Source organism: Polyodon spathula, chromosome 18 (assembly GCF_017654505.1).
Source record: "Polyodon spathula isolate WHYD16114869_AA chromosome 18, ASM1765450v1, whole genome shotgun sequence".
NCBI classification, from domain to species: Eukaryota; Metazoa; Chordata; class Actinopteri; order Acipenseriformes; family Polyodontidae; genus Polyodon; species Polyodon spathula.
In genome coordinates, this window is record NC_054551.1 from 7,067,291 (window position 1) to 7,084,282 (window position 16,992).

A 16,992-nucleotide genomic window follows, 5' to 3' on the forward strand; every position below is an offset into this window, starting at 1 on the left:
CTTAAAATCACTCCCACCAGAGATCAACATACGGGTAAGATGCGATGCAAGTTTGCAACTGCGAGGTCTCAGAAATTTGTAGTTCATTTCAGTGGTTACTCTGCTACGCCTCATCAAAACGACATTTCCCAGTATTGTCTCGTACGAGGCCTGTCGGCTATGAAGGCGTCATTTTATAATAGTACTCCCAGGGATTTGTAGTTTTTAAAGTTAATATTCGCTAGTCTCTCAGTGTTTAATCACCAGCCTAAACACTACAACTCCCATGACGCAACGGGAAGATGGCTCTCCCCTCTGGTTGGGCAGTCATCAGCACACACGAGGGCTCGCGTTGAGTGCTGAGTCGGATCGCTCTCTCTCTCTTTTTCTGGTGTCGCCGTGAGAAACCGGCTCTGTATTCTGAGGAGAAAAGAAATAACAAATTAAAGTAAAGAGAGAAAACTTAAAAACAATATTTTAATTGGGGAATAACCCAACGCTTTTGGGGGTACAAAAAATACCTGGTAGTCTGAAGGAACAGTCCGGTAAAATAAAGACGTAAATCCACGATGGACCCGAGAGACACTGCCCCGGATTCTTGGGAACAGGAGGACGATGTGGAGGCCCCGACCGACGCGCAACTTCAGTCCGCCTTAGCCCGGCTCAATGTGAACGCCAAGCCGTTCGTCCCCAACGTCCACGCCGCCGAGTTTGTGCCGGCCTTCTTCGCGGATGAGCCCTCTGAAAACGCAGGCAGCGGTGGTAAGTCAGCAAGCCTTACCCGGTTACACAATACAGCCGGCCCAGAATATCCAAGACACCACAACGCGTGTTTAAAGCAACCCAGTTTATTGCAAACTGTCAATCCCAAACGGGCGGCAGTGAATCACGGAAAAAAAATTATCATTATCAATAAGAATCACAATAGAAAAACACTGTTCGTACAGTTGTTTTAATTATAACACTAGCCTAGTCTCTTTGAGAACCAATCCCTAGTGGACTAGTATACAGTTGACTTGTCTAGATATGACAGGTACTGACAGTACATATCTGTGTGTGTAGAATGCATTGTTCCTCTATGTTGTAGCGTTTTGTGATGGTGGTCCACTGTGAAAGGCGCTATATAAAATAAAGATTGATTGTAGAAGGGACGGCATATGGCAAGACGACAATATTGATAACGGCCTAAGTTGCACATGAACAAGTAAATAAATATTGTATGTTAACTTAAGTAACGGACATAGTTTCGGAAATATACCTGACAATCTGATATGTAGACAGATGTGTAAGTAGGGTCTTGCATGACCTGAGACAATGTGTTTTTAACAATAACGAGATGTGTAAGTTGGGGGATCCAGCTGTGAAATTGACTTTTGTGCCAGTGTGTTTAGTCAGGTAAAGAAAAACAACTTGTGAGTTATTGTGTGTGGCAAATGATTAGCATTTGCATGCAGTGTCATCCATCACACCAGTTTACTATTTTGTGGCCTAACTTGAATCTCTTGTTCGTTCCAGTTCTGCATTGGAGAAGTCACCCCCAGTACGGTACTGGCAAACTGTTGGGCGCTCTTAAACAGACATTTACAGCCAGAAACAGGCTTCATACTGTATTCTTTTCCCATACATCCCATACAGGACACTTGTGTTTTTTTAATGAGGGCAACACTATGACTTAGTTTACTTGACTATATACAGATCTTCCCAGTGGTGTAGTTACCTTGACGGTCTCGCTGGCTATTTATGATAGCACACTTGGGTTGCTTTTTGCTCTGGAGAACAGGTCATTCAGTTGTGATGCAACTTGCCATTCATTAAGTTTATTAAAAAATGAGTCTAGGTCAAAACTTTTAGCTCATGATTGGTTCGAATAAAAAAGGGTTTATGTTAGGAGAAGGATGCTTCAATGTCAGAAAACTGCAGGCAAAGGTAGACTTGTCCTGTTTTTTTTTTCTCTTAATATCCAGTGTTGCTCATCGAATTTAATTTCAATTAAACTTTATTGTACACACATTCCTTAAATTCTTGTGATTCTCAGAATCTGTTTTGTGAATGGTAACGCAAAGAAGGGCTTTATCTTGAACTGTTTGCATGTATATCACGCAAGAGAAGTCAAATGTTGTTCTTGCTTTGTTTTCTAATGTGAGAAATAGGTAAGATATACATTTTTACAAAAGAACAATTTGCGTGTTACATTTGACTAACTTAATTGTACCCCTTGAGTTAAAATGTCCATGTATAACTGGGACAAGCAGAGACATTCAGAATAGGACAAGGAGTCTGCACCCCTCTTTCCAAAGAGGCCCTTGACCTTCACAAGGGATGCCATTGGAAATTAAGGTCCACAGTCACATGCAAATCATAATTCTAAGCCTCTGATTTAAATGTATTTATTTTAAAATTTGGTTTAAAGTTTGAACATGTGCATATTTCTAATCATTTAAATTGTAGTCCTTGAATATAGTGCTTATCTGCAGAAACAGCACTGTGAAATAAATATTCACACTAGTCTTGGTTTGTTTACATTCCTGTCTATATGCATCACCATTACCACGAGACATGTGAGAATTTTTGATTTTATTTGTCAAAGGGGAAGGATCCACAGCTGTTTTCTGTTAAACATTCTTAAACATAACATTGAATTTAAAAGAAGTTTCAAGACAAGTGTGCCAGTCTGTCATTGGTGGTAAATTCTGTTTTAATTTCCTTTTAGCTGCGCTTGCTGCTGAATCCTCACCTCCAAAAGAGCCAGTATACTGTGGAGGTGAGTCCAATATTACCCTCTTTGTGTAGACTGTTGTAATTACAGTGTAGAATGTGCAGACAATGCGCTGGGAAAAGGAAGTGTGTCGACTTGAGATACATCTGGTTTCAGTGGGTGTGCTCCCAGTTATTATCCCCCACTCCCATGTTTTATCTGACCATTTACCCTTGCAAGCTCTTTGTTTAAGCTCAATGTGATGTGATGGCTTGCCTGCTTTCTAGAAGTAGAAGCAGCAGCACTCAAAGAAACAGTGGGTAATGTGACCACACCTTGCGTGTGCAGTTTACTGCTTAATTCAGGAGCCACCATAACAGGAGGCAGTGTGGTCCAGTGGTTAAAGTCAATTCAATTCCAATCCCACCTCTGCCACTGACTGACTCACTTTGTGACCCTGAGCAAGTCACTTAACATCCCTGTGCTCCGTCCTGCAGATGAGATGTTAAATCAATGCCCTATTATAAGTTACTCTGCATATAATGCACAGTTCACAGCCTACCTCTGTAAAGCAATTAGTGATGGTGGTCCACTATGAAAAGTTCTATATAAAAATAAAGATATTATTAATTCCTAGAAACAAGTCTAACTTCATTTGTATTAACATGGTGGGTAAATGGTGTATTTACTTGGAAATAGTCTAGTTCTCATAGTCAAAACAATAATCTTGACAGATTAGAAATATCTACCCAAACATTTTCCACCAAAGTACAAAGTCTGTTCATGCAGTCACAGTATACAAGAGTCTGTTCTCTCTTCCTATAGGTTCTGATGTAGTCACCATCATGGAAGTTTCAGACACTGTTGGTATGTAGCTATACATTGTGTGCTTGCTGAGCTATTAATGTTGCATTGTAGCCAACTCTTCTATAAATGTGGAGGGTTTTGGCTGGTATTAACTTTAATTTTAAAAAGGGTAAAATAAAGACAACTGGATATAATATATATATATTTTTTTAGGTACACGTCATTGAGGTAAGAGGTTGTATTAAAAATCTAAAACTATGAATACTGGAACTTGAAGTAACTAAGTGGTGCTGTATACAGTGTAAAATGTACCCCGACCTTTGCTGTTGTATAACTAGAAAGTGGAGCCTGGCTGTTAATTTGGGAGACTCTTCCATAGTTTAGGTTAAAAAAACCCTCCAGGTAACCATTCAAAATGACTCAAGTGCTGTCTGAACACAACTCATGTGACAAAACTGTAATGAATGAAGCCATGGAGGCAGCAGAATCTATATGCATTTTTAGTGCCCACTGGCCTGGGAGATTAATTTCTGGACAGAAAGCACACATTCAGGCATTGCTTCAGTTACAGCTTACAATAGCACAACATACTAGAAACACTAGCGATATGATGGTGTGGTCAAAATGAAATAATTATTCCTGTACTTTTGATAAATATGAATAGGTGAAGGAAAAAAAAACTTTCTTAGCAGCAGTTGATTAAATTAAATTGCCTAGAAGTTGACAGAATGCAAGGGGTACACTTAAGGAACGTTGTTCTGAATATCAGTCGCTATCCTGCTGACTGCAGTGGTGGGAAGATTGAAATGTGTAGTGATCCACTACTCAATTATGTTTAATTCTCACCCCTAACAAAAACAAAGAAAATTAAGTCTTTACATTGTTAAGGAAGTAATTTAGCTAAGCTGGAAAAATATAAAGTCTTAAAGCATACATAAGTGTTTAACGTGTTTATTGCATACAGTTTTGTTGGCCAGAATGTGTGCCATCCAAGAATTTGAGATCAATCTTGTGTGTAGCATTGTGTTCTTTCAACCTTTTTAGTATTGAAAACATGTTTTGTACAGTTTTTCATAATATTGCAATTCATTACAGTAAATATTCTCCTAAATGCTTTGGCTGTTCAGATGTTTCACATGGCCATTGTTTAGAAAGGTTTGTAAATTGCAACCACTTGGCAAATAGTGTTTTGACCACGATCAGCAAGTGCCTAATTAATCTGACAAGGCAGTGCTGAAGCTCTAATGCTGAAAAAAATATGCAAAAGTTAAAACAGTAATTGTTTGCTGGATTTGTGCTTATCAGTAGTGGACAAATAGCTATGGAAAATGTCTGCTAATACTGGTGAAGGTGTGCTATAAATGTAGACTTTTTAGCACACAATCAAGTGCAATGTGTATGTCTGTTTACATGCTCTGGAGTTTTTGTGGACCTTTTGGTAGGTGTCGGATCGTGTTTGTTTACTTGATTTCTTTTTCTCATGCCAGCAGCACCAGTGGAGAATGGAGAGGCAGAAATGACGACAGAAGAGTCGTGGGAACAGAAAGAGGAGCCAAACGAAGCAGAGCCAGGAGGCGGCCCTTCGGGGGATGGAGTACCATCTTATGAAGGTGCACAGGAAATGATGGAGGATGAAGAGGAGTTACCAACACCCAAAGTGGCCGTCGTAACTCCAGACGCCCCTAAAAAAGAGCATGTGAATGTGGTGTTTATCGGGCATGTGGGTAAGTCAAAGGAAATCTGGGGCAGCGGTCTTGGAACAACCAGCTTGTTTTGTTTGACTCTGTGTTCTATAATGCTTGTGAAAACAAATGGACTACTTTTACTTGCCTTATTCTCTAGTCTGATTAAACAGTCACTCTCTTTTTCTTCAGTAAATCTGGTCTCCTGAAGTGTCTTAACATCCTATTACTACTGGGATTTTAAACCAAAAGCTCTATTTGATGATTTAAACCAGCAGGTTTAAGAAGCTCTTGTGTTTTAATTGTGGATGTTGCATAGATATTGTATATTTATTTTTGCAATGCTTCAGTGTTCTCCATAGAGGTTGGTTATTTTGGCATGTGGGTACAAATTGTGCTGTCCTGTTTTATGGTGCGTTTTTATATGCAAGCACAGGAAGTACACCTTGGATTCACTATTCCGCGGCAATTGATTTTTAACTTTATAACTTTTAGATGCTGGTAAATCAACAATTGGAGGGCAGATTATGTAAGTACTGGATTTAAAAAATAAATCTGTAACGACAAGTTTTTTGTGATTAACTTTTTAATATCAGTGCAATAAGTGAACAGTCGAGGCATTCTCTTAATGTGTGTGTTTTTTGTTTTTTTTCCAGGTACCTTACAGGAATGGTAGACAAAAGAACCCTGGAGAAATATGAAAGAGAAGCAAAAGAAAAGAACAGAGAAACTTGGTCAGTTGAGAAACATTTATTAGGATTTCCTGATTTCACTCTACAAAAGTAAATCCTTACTGACTTAAAATGACAAAACTCATTTGCATAGTCTCTTTGTGTATGTATATAACAGACCGACTCACTGTTGACTCGGTTAATTTCAAATTCGTATGTATTTCGCAGTATTAAGTAATTATTGTCTTTTCTCCGAATGCAATTGATGCCCTGGGGACATTGTTAAAAGCTGTCCATCCCCTAAGGTTATATAACCTTGAGATCCCATGGCCATAATTCAGTGCCACCATGTGACAGCGTGCATGGTACAAGTGTGTGATGCTACTCTTTGCCTTTCCTCTTTGCAGGTACCTGTCTTGGGCACTGGATACAAACCAGGAAGAGAGAGACAAGGGGAAGACGGTGGAGGTGGGACGCGCCTACTTTGAAACAGAAAAGAAGCACTTTACCATTCTGGATGCTCCAGGCCACAAAAGTTTTGTCCCGAACATGATTGGTGGAGCATCACAGGCTGACCTGGCTGTTTTGGTGAGTACTAGTTCTTTTATACCCTGTATTGAGTTCAGTGTACTGTATTTCTGTATTGGCTGGTTCTTTATTACTTGTATCCACTTCTCTGTATGTAATCTGCTGGTTATTGGATCCCTATTTTGAGTTCTCTGAATTTCCCTCTACTATCTGTATTAATCCTTTTTAACACCTTACGCCAATAGCACCTCCTCCCAGTGGTCAGAATATTTCAGGCTTTAGATATTTATATATCAAAGCAGAACAAAATTCTTTGAATCCTGTTTTTCACTTAAAAAAAAAAAAAGTGCACCAAATATATATATACTGTATAGCTTTTTTTTCAAATCATAATATAAAGCATTCAATGTTTATTTGGAGGTGAAATAGTTTTCTGTTTGGTGAATAGCTGTTTAGAGTTCCAAACATCCCAGCGGTATTTGAGCACTTCATTGTATTGTTTTGTCATGCAGGTAATCTCTGCCAGGAAAGGAGAGTTCGAGACAGGTTTTGAAAAGGGTGGCCAGACGCGAGAACATGCTATGTTGGCAAAGACAGCAGGAGTAAAACATCTGATAGTCCTTGTCAACAAAATGGATGACCCCACAGTGAACTGGAGCCTGGAGAGGTTGGAACATGTCCAGTTCACCTAGATACAAATATAGATGTAAACAGCATTCCCGCTGAGCATTTTAGATACTGAGAAACTTTTTGACTGTGAGAGGGTAAATTATCAGTGTGAAACCTTCGGCAGTGCATTAACCCTTTTTAATATATTTTTGTTGCATTATACAATTTTGGACCAATATTCCAACACAATTATCTCAACAATTTTATAATTTACTTTCAGTTTAAACAAGACATTTGTTGTGGCTCTGCCTCTGATTTTGAATCCTCCTCTGATCCTATGCAGCGCTGTCAGTTGTTATCATAGATATAGACGGCATGCTTAACTGGTGGCCTGCATAAAATTGCTTTATACTACTGCATAAAACACTGGCATCTGCACTGTCTTCAATTGTACCCATCTTTAGGGCTACTGATTGTTCCATTCTTAGGAATACCAAATTCAGTTTTTCAAAAATAGCCAATTCCATTTGTTCCCACTTTTTATGAACGTATTACTAATTAAATATGGCATTTGAACATAAATGTAATGGTGATAGTTAAAATAGGTAAATTTTTAATAAGTATTACCACAGTTTTTTTTTTTTTTTTTAATCACTCTTGTTGCTTTAATAGATAGTAAAGAACCTGAAGACACTTCAAACCTGTCATAATGTTTATAGACATCACTTGGCTCATTGCTGGCATTAAAATAAGCAGAAAAACCTAAGAATTAGATTACAACAGTTCAGAAAACCAAATGTCCAGCAGTTGTGAGAATCATATTTACAGTCTTCCACTAACACAGTTTCACTAACAGTTCAGTCTACAAATAAAGGTGTTTTGAAAATACCTGTTTAGTTTATTGCTCATTTACAATAACAATAAAAAATATGAAAGTTTAGAAACAGTCCAGCAATGTCATGTGAGAGTAATCCTATGTACAAAACTCCACAAATTAAGTTTAGTGTTTTACTGGCATTATAATAATAACCAGGATAAAATATGAAACTTAAGGCGTGTTGACTGACTAGTTGCTCTAAAACAGGTACACTGCTATGTATTACCCGATTGTAATTAAGTAGATTCCCTTTTAATCCTCTCAATTATTTCTTTCCTTATTCTGCAGTGTTATTTGCAAGATTTAAATAGGTGTGTCTCCAGACAGAATGTCTTTATGAAACCAGTGGTGTGTAGTGTAGTGACTACATCCTTTACACAGTAAAGTGATCAATTTCCTTTAAGAGTGTACAGCTAGAAAAATAATTTTGAGCTAATTTTTTCATCGTCAGAAAGTCATTTAATTAAGAAACGGCCATGGTTTAAAATTGCTAATTATAGCTTCATTAAAGGCAGGTAGTGTGGAAAGAAATAAACTAAACAATTATGAAATATGCAATTAATTTAGCTTACATACTTCGGGAAAGCTCTGTCTTGAACCTTAGGTTTTCCAGCATAGAAGAATGCAGTGCTTTGCCATTGTTGACATCTTATTTGCTTTCTTATTCTTTGCGTGTTTACAACTGGCATTAATATGATATTTAATGGTATTGACTCGTACATGATCACATGAATTACAGCAAAACTTTAAGAATACTATCGCGCCATCCTCCTATAGATAATCGGATTTCTTTTAGCTTTGTCTTACTGAAACATTGCTTTTTTTTGATGTTGAGTTTCAGCAGAGACATGGAGTTAAGTCACATGGTGAATAAACTCTCAAAAAATAATGGACATGGTATGTCTTCAATTACTATACACTTCAATGTGTATTTGACCAATGTGCTGATTACATTTTTACTAGTTTCAAAACGCTTGATTGTCTCTGAACTGGTCGTTTTTTATTTATTTAGTATTTAGTATTTATACTTCTAAATAGTGCAGGAAGATTGTCCTTCGCTGATTTTAGTATTCAATTAAATGACTAATTAAAAACTGTAAAGTTCATGAGCAGCAGGAGAGAATCGTCAGACTCCTGCTTCGCCCACCCTGTACCGGTAGATTCGCTGGAGCTCTGCACTAATGCGACATAACGTTTTTACAGAGGGAAATCGGAGAATCAGCTGCAAGACTGATACAAATATGCTTATGTTAATGCTTTGTAAGAAGGGTCTCAAAATAATAGGTTTACTTCCAGAGGCTGGAGGATCAATTTGAGGTTGATATTCATAATAACCTGTGAAAGTTAATAAACTGAGTGCGAAGGTTGTTGCAAGTTACTGCAAAAAATGTGCGCATTTTAGCCTTTGAGGGAATACTGGATGTAAAGAGAGATAACTTGTCTAACCTGAGGTCCAATTGTAATCCTGAGTTACCATCAGCTCTCTTCTCCCACAGGTATGAAGAATGTAAAGAGAAGCTAGTGCCATTTTTGAAGAAGGTTGGCTTTAACCCCAAAAAAGATATTCATTTCATGCCCTGCTCTGGCCTGACAGGGGCCAACCTGAAGGAGCCTGCAGAGTTCTGCACCTGGTATTCGTAAGTAGTGTTTTGTATTACTGATTTTAGATTCCTTTTATTGCAGGGGTTCCCAAACTTTTTGCGGACCACCATGTACTACTACCATAGTGGCACACAGCCACTATACAAGGAAATTGTATTCATTTTACTTTCCACTGTAGTGCGGCAATTGATAATGATGTCACACAGTAAATTGATTAACTTCCCTAATGAAATGGCTGATGCTGTTTCAGTGATGTCACAGTCTGTATGTCCGGTTGGAGTGGGGAGTTTTAGCTTTAAATCTGGTTCTACGTCCAGCCTACTCCGAAACTTTGATTTCAACCCAGCAAGCGCAGAAAATCCACCTCCACAAGAATACGTGGTGGCAAATGGCATCAGGTACTTCACTGCCTTGTCGGACAATTCCAGGTACTCGGGTTGAACGTGGAACCGGAAGTCAGTCGGTCATTTTGTTTCATGAAGACTAACTTTAATGAAATGTGAAAGCTCTGTTAGGCTGTCTTCCTCCTTTTGATGTCAAGTTTGTGCATTTCACTGTCAATGTTCACAAATAGGTTTTAATCCACTTGTTTTTGTAGTCGGGGTCACTGTTTCGTTTCTAAGTGGCGCTGAAGATTAGCTGACTTCAAACTTTCATGTGACAATACCTTGCAGTGATGCCAACTACTATTTTAGAGGTTCTGCTATGGCGAATGGGGTATAATAATATGATTTTCATGAAATAAATAAATGATGGATACACTCTGAATGTTTATGAAATACCATGTATGTGTTGTTTTTTTAATTTTTTAAAATTAATGAATGGTTTTTAAATACTGTATTGCACTGACAGTTTTTATTGTCATTTTAACTGCCATACTAAAAGCTCTAAGCCAGGTTGCTTAGTAACCAGTTTGGGCGTCCTTCAGAAACTGCTCTGCAAATGTTTCCTTGCTGTCCTGATCAACTGCATCTTTACTTGGTTGCTTGTCAGTAAGGCTAAGGATTTTAGTAGAGAACATTTAACTTTGCCAACACAAGTTGAAATTACTTCTACATTTTTTTTTTTTTTTTAAATTTTTTCACGGTTTAGCTAATGATGTTGAATGAGCTCGGTCGCCATTGCAATTCACACTTTAAATCAATTGACAGCACTGAAAAAATTGACTTGCATGCAGTGCAACTCTACTGTCCGATTTTGTCAACCTGCAGCTGCATTTTTCAATGCCTGTCGGGTCGTCTTTGAGCCAAGTCAAGCGATGTATCTCAGCATTGCCATTCTACTGTTTGAAGACAACTGTGGGACAGCATGAATACCGTGCTTATTACGGAATTGTCAGTGAAGTTAAATGCAATGTTTACCAGTTCTGGAAAAGATTTCCAACTCTTGCTGTAATAATTTTCTGCATATAAAAATGTACTGGCGCTCCAGAAAGGCATCAATTTTACACATGTTGTATCGGAATATGTAAACAAACAAACCAAAACGTAAAATAACTGCAAACTACCACAGCAGAAGCAACAGATGCACACAGTCTTTTTGACTTAAAGGTATATAAAACCTTCAGTTTTTGTTTGCTGTCCTGTAGAAATCCCACCAAATATTATGTAAAACGGCCGTTTATTTATAGTGTTTATGCTGTGAAGCTTACCAATTTTACAAGATTAAAACTTGAACCCGATGTTTTGAAAACCATAATAAATAAATATTTAGGTTAGTACTCTCGTTTTTTCCCTACTTCTGTAGACAGACTAATTTCATGTTTATGTAGGTAATGTATATTGTATTTAAAAAAAAATAATAATAATTGAATTTACATCCCCGTGACTAAACCCACCATGTCCCCCTTCCTTCCCAAATTTTGAAAAAATGTACTCTGACCCAGCCTTACTTATCAGTTATTAAAATAGGAATCACAAATCAATAACATTCAACACACAGCTGTCACGGCTCCTCTGTACTATCGGTCCAAGTAAATCCCATCTTTACCTTTGCTGACAACCCGCCACTGTACTCCACAGCCACTTGCTTCATTTTCACTAATTTTTCTCTTCAAAGACCCTGTTTTTGCTCCCAACTAGCGGGGTGAACCACGTGGGTTTGCATCCAACGTGCGGCAAGTTGCAACGTGATGTGATTGCCACCAGGCTAAACACGTTGCTATGCTGCAACTCGACGCACATCTATCCACACTTATACAATGTGTGTGAAGTGTAATACAGCGGCAGGGGCTACGTTCTGCTGAAGATGATTTGCGTTGTTAAATTGGGGACTTGCAGGTGCAAGGAGGCTATTTTTATTTTGTTTTCCCTAAGGGTTCGTGGACCACAGGTTGGGAACCACTGCTTTATTTGCAGTGCCAAGTAACATACATTTGTTTTTAATGAATGTGTTAATTTCTCAGAGTTGACCTTACCTAACCGAGTAAATCCCAGCCAAGCAGCTCTCACTTCAAGAAAAGTCTACTCTCTGCTAATGCTCTATTGTCTTGATTTACTTTGCAGAGGGTTACCATTCATTCCACATCTGGACAGTCTGCCAAACTTCAACAGATCAAGCGATGGACCAGTCAGACTAGCAATAGTAGACAAATACAAGGTAACTTTAAATCTGCTTAAATGATACAACAAAAAACTGTCCTGCATAAGCCCAGTTTCAGATAATAAAATACTGCACAGTAACATAAATAGGTATTTTATGGGGATGGGAATTTTAAACGTATAAACTCTGAAGAAGTTGTTAAACGTTGAGTAATATGGTGGATGTATAACAGGTCATGTGACAAATTTCACCAAACGCATATTTAATGTGTTAATTTTAGTTTTAGTATTTTTATCAACATGTACAGTAATCTGTTGCATATAAGGGCAGATATTATAAAAATGAAGGGGTTTGACAATTGCTTCCAAGTAGTTTTTCTAATTGGTAGGGCTGCAACGAAGGGTATATTTTGACCTTCGAAGGTTCAGAACATGTTATCGAAGGGAGGTTCGAATCTTCTATGGTACCAATTTGCATAATTTACTGGTGATGTCACCATAGCTACTAGTTTATAGTTGATTGACAATCCTATTATTTTGTAGGTAATCCCTGTAAATGGAATAAAACATTCACATGTAGTCTAAAAGTATGTTCTATAGAACAGTAATCATGTTTTTATAATTTAAATAAAAGTACACATTGTTTATTTACACAATTGTTGCTGTCACCATTCCAAGCAGGTAATCAGTCACATTTTACTACAACTAAAAATATTAATAATATGAACTTGTCAAGTGACCCTGGAGATTTGTTGTGCCTCCATAGTGCATCAGTCGTTTGCATTCAACATTTGTTTTTTGGTCGTCTGGGCATTTAATAAAAAAAATCCTAAACGGCAGAGGGTTTTCGAGACATTTCTTTCGGTGGACGGTGCTCAGTTTTAGAAATTAAAATTGTTAGTGTTAGCGTATGTTTTGTGTGTTTCAAACATATTCTACCAGAGCACTTCTCATAGACTGTCTTGTGCATTACATGTACATATTTTACTGACGCTCTACAACCACTATGGGTACCTCCCCAGTGCTTTGGATACTATATCCTGCTCCATACACTGCAGTGGCGCCATATAGGATTGCTACTTATAAAGATTTGGATTTTTAATACAGCAGATTTTGTTTACGTAATGGGAACTTCACACAACTGAAGTTCAGTGCTAGCTTTTGTGAAAATAAAAATCAAACTGATAATGTTTAATAAACGTATATAGTTAAAACATGATGTATACTTTTGTTGTTTATATACATTTCTTATATTAACATGTATCTGTAATAGAACTAAACAAAACAACATTTTTATGGTGAAAACAAAATGTGTGAAACTTAAAACAAATTATAACCAAAAGTTCACAGGGCTTTATGAATAGACTTTAATTTACCGGTACACTTTTACACTTTAACATTGCAATAATAATAAAAAATACTATATTTTAACAGAAGATATTTTTGTCAAACTATGGTTGTTCATTACTGTTAACATTTTGTCCAAAGCAAAAATGTATTAATCTCATAAATCCTGACTAATTTAACTACCGTACTAAATTCAGCTGCTTTTTTTTTTTTTTTTATATAATATTGCCATATAATCCAAACACAACATACTTTGAAACAAAAGAAGGCAATCGGTATATTTAATATTAGCATACTTTTGAAATGATTACGCATAACATAAAATGTATGTGCTTAGGCTCCCCTGTGAAGCAGGGGCATCTCCAACGCGAATGTGGAGGCTTAAAGTGCGTATCCTAGCAACGCGCTACCGTTTATCTACCGTACTAGCACTAAAAGTTTTAATGCAAACTGGGTTCTAATTTAATGCATCGATTCACCAATATGTAATCGAAGCTCAGGAAATTTAAGGAGACATCAGTATTTGATGCATTGATTTAATTGTTGCACCACTAGTATTTAGAATATGGAAATGTTTGAGGGACTTCATGTTCAGTGCATTTGTTAAAATGAATAAATACATAACTGCCTTTTGTGATGCAGATTACAAATTGCCATTGGTGTAGTATTTAGCTTGACAACCTTTCTGAGTTGTTGCATGCAGTTTTTCTTATTCTAGTGTCAGATCTGCCAGCTCTCCAGATAGACTATGAAATGTACCTATTTGGATTATAGGATATGGGCACTGTTGTCCTCGGCAAGCTAGAGTCTGGGTCCATCAGTAAAGCACAGCAGCTTGTCATGATGCCAAACAAGGTAAGTTCTTGTGGATGGATCACTTTGTTTTGTTTATTTATTTGTTTGTTTATTTTTGTGAGAGAGGAAATCCATTGATACAATATGCCCATTACAAAAGTTGTGGGATCTCTTTGGACCAAAAAAAGAAAAAAAAAAGTTCTACAATTGTACTAGTGTTTTGACTGAGTCTGAGTCTTGTCAATGGCCTTTTTTTTGGTAATATGAAATATTTGAAGTTTTTCAATTGTCACTCTTTGTTGTGGTTGTTGGGGGGGGGTGGTGGTAGGATGAGGAGTAGGACTTTCAGACTTTGTTACAAAAATAACTAAAACATCTTAGATGTTACTTCAAACATTCAAAGTACAATTGTTTCCAGCATACAGTGGAAGTCCTGAGTTTGCTCTCAGATGATGTAGAGACAGATGATGCCAGCCCAGGGGAAAACCTGAAGCTGAGACTGAAAGGAATTGAAGAGGAGGAGATCCTGCCAGGGTTCATTCTGTGCAATGCAGAGAACCTCTGTCATTCTGGACGCACCTTTGACGCCCAGGTGAGCAGGCAGGACACCAGGAGACGATATTGAGAAATCTATTTCTTGCATACGTCCTAAAAAAATAAAAAATAAAAAATCACCTGAGTCATCACTGTAACTTGATTTAACTACAAAACAAGTTTCCACAGTGTTTCCAGGCTAAATATATGAAAAGCTCTATACAGTGTTATGGGTATTCGTAGCCTGGAACTGTCTCTCTCATCTGTCAACACAGAGGCACATGTGGGCATGGATCCACTCCAGAGGTATAGCGCATCATATCATACTGTTAGTGGTAATAAAGCTGTCATTTAATGTTGGTGTCCTCCTTCCAGATTGTCATCATTGAGCACAAATCCATCATCTGCCCAGGTTACAACGCAGTGCTGCACATCCATACATGCATTGAGGAAGTCCAAATTTCAGTAAGTACAGGCAGCATATTTTATTTTGCTCTTGTATGTGAAATTATGGACCATATAGTCTTACGTTCCAGTTCCTACAGTTCTAAATATATACTTGTATGTATAAATGTCTTGGAAATAGCTTGAAACGCAAAGTAATTCTTCATTAATCTCTGTCTAGGCCTTAATCTGCCTGGTAGACAAAAAGACGGGCGAGAAGAGCAAGACGCGACCTCGATTTGTGAAACAAGACCAAGTGTGTATTGCTCGCTTAAGGACTGCAGGAACCATCTGCCTTGAGACCTTCAAAGATTTCCCCCAGATGGGGCGCTTTACCTTACGAGATGAAGGTGAGATTTCTTCAAATTAATACTTTGCATGATCACATTGTTGATTTACATTTATAACAATTTATCGTGCATACCCTAGTACGGAGATAAGCATCCTTTGGAAATCAATGTGCACGTTTATTAGTACGATTCCAAAGTTTGTGCTAAATTATTTGGCATAATATGCCTTTTTTCTTCTTTTGTTTTAAATTAGGTAAGACCATCGCCATTGGCAAGGTGTTGAAGCTGGTAGCAGAGAAAGACTAAAGAGGGCCTTGTGGAAGCCCGACCCAGTTAACTGTGAGGAAAGTGGACTCGGCAACAGCCTGCTTCTCATCGCCTTCTTTTAATCCTGTCTCTAAAAGAATAAATTACAGTTTTAAAAAAAAAATAAAATAAAATACAAATATTAAAATTCACATATGTCGGCTTTCTCATATTGAGAGCTCAGCTATGCCATTGTTAGTTCCCCTTATTCATTTACTATTAAACAAAGAAAAAAACACAATTCTTTCAAATTGCTTCCTTTGGAGAGAAAGTGGCAACAACTACCTTAACAAATGTGGACAGGATTGCTTGGAATTAAAAAAAAAAAAAATTGAAGCCAAAATAATGTTAATATCCTGGTTGTACATGTCTCCCTTTGCTTATATCAAGAGATTGGTTTCTTCACAGCCTGTAGAGTGTGAAAGCGTGTGTTCACATGTTAAAGCAACTACAGTGACAATAAAATATTACATTTAAAAAACAAATTTGTATTGTGACCTATTTTTTATTATTTTATTTATTTATTTTAAGTGTGTTATTCACCTTTATTCACTGGACTCCCACCTAGTCATGAAGTCTATTAGGGACAAAACTGCAGACTGCTCAAGATTTCATAGTCCTGATGTAGGCTGTGATTGTATCTTTAGATGGAAATCATTCTTTGTCATTTTTCCAATTTAACCAAAGTGGAGGTCGAAAAATATGCAATTGAGACGAGCCCTAGCAAGTGAAGTTTTGTCATTGACCATTTGTGTGCATGTTGGTGGGTTTTGTTTATTTATGAGAGGGGGAAATGAGTGTCTGTAGATGGTTTTTCTCTTCTAGTGCATTCCTATCAATAGATTGTCACTGGCAGAAAAATGGTTCCCCAGGTAGGAAATGTAATTTCTATTGTACGTGGGCAGCTTCCCCACTGTAATGGTCCTTTTTCAGGATTTGTAAGCAAAGTGGTGACGTCACTCTAATGCGCATTTGCACAGATGGTGAGAGAGCATGGGAGAAGTGCAGAGAGTTTAGAGCAATGTGGATAATCTAGGATAACGCTGGTTTATCGGTAAAGCTGCTGGCCCTGAATATGTATGTTTTGGGAAAGGAGCCATGGGACCTGGCTATGTTTGGTCTTAATCCTACAAAAGCCTAGTAACTGCTGTTTGTACCCGAAACCATTGACTTATGTTTATTTCCCTCCGGCCTGCTATCCTCACCCATACCAGCCAACCTGACGTTACACCACCAACCATACAGTAACAACACTTCTCCTTCTCCCTCATGCATATGGGGCATAC

General features: G+C 37.7%; 1 protein-coding gene across 2 annotated transcripts; it reads left to right on the forward strand.

Moving 5' to 3' along the window:
- Positions 1-315: 315 nt before the first annotated feature.
- On the forward strand, positions 316-15,835 carry LOC121330900 (eukaryotic peptide chain release factor GTP-binding subunit ERF3A-like). 2 transcript variants are annotated; one of them, XM_041277836.1, is made up of 15 exons: positions 316-741; positions 2,690-2,740; positions 3,500-3,541; positions 4,969-5,205; positions 5,659-5,692; positions 5,820-5,897; positions 6,242-6,422; positions 6,875-7,029; positions 9,345-9,485; positions 11,955-12,048; positions 14,112-14,192; positions 14,551-14,724; positions 15,042-15,131; positions 15,292-15,460; positions 15,654-15,835. In XM_041277836.1, the coding sequence occupies exons 1-15, from the start codon at positions 549-551 to the stop codon at positions 15,704-15,706; spliced, it is 1,773 nt and encodes a 590-aa protein (XP_041133770.1). In that variant the 5' UTR covers positions 316-548; the 3' UTR covers positions 15,707-15,835. The 2 variants fall into 2 exon arrangements, with proteins under 2 accessions (XP_041133770.1, XP_041133771.1); XM_041277837.1 differs by having other exon boundaries at positions 4,972-5,205.
- The last annotated feature ends 1,157 nt before the right edge of the window (positions 15,836-16,992 follow it).

Bases quoted from the DNA above. Each gene is read 5' to 3' on its own strand.
- LOC121330900 (XM_041277836.1), top strand. From the start codon at position 549: ATGGACCCGAGAGACACTGCCCCGGATTCTTGGGAACAGGAGGACGAT. The intron at 2,741-3,499 runs GTGAGTCCAATA...CTCTTCCTATAG, and splicing joins AGAGCCAGTATACTGTGGAG to GTTCTGATGTAGTCACCATC. The intron at 9,486-11,954 runs GTAAGTAGTGTT...TTTACTTTGCAG, and splicing joins GAGTTCTGCACCTGGTATTC to AGGGTTACCATTCATTCCAC.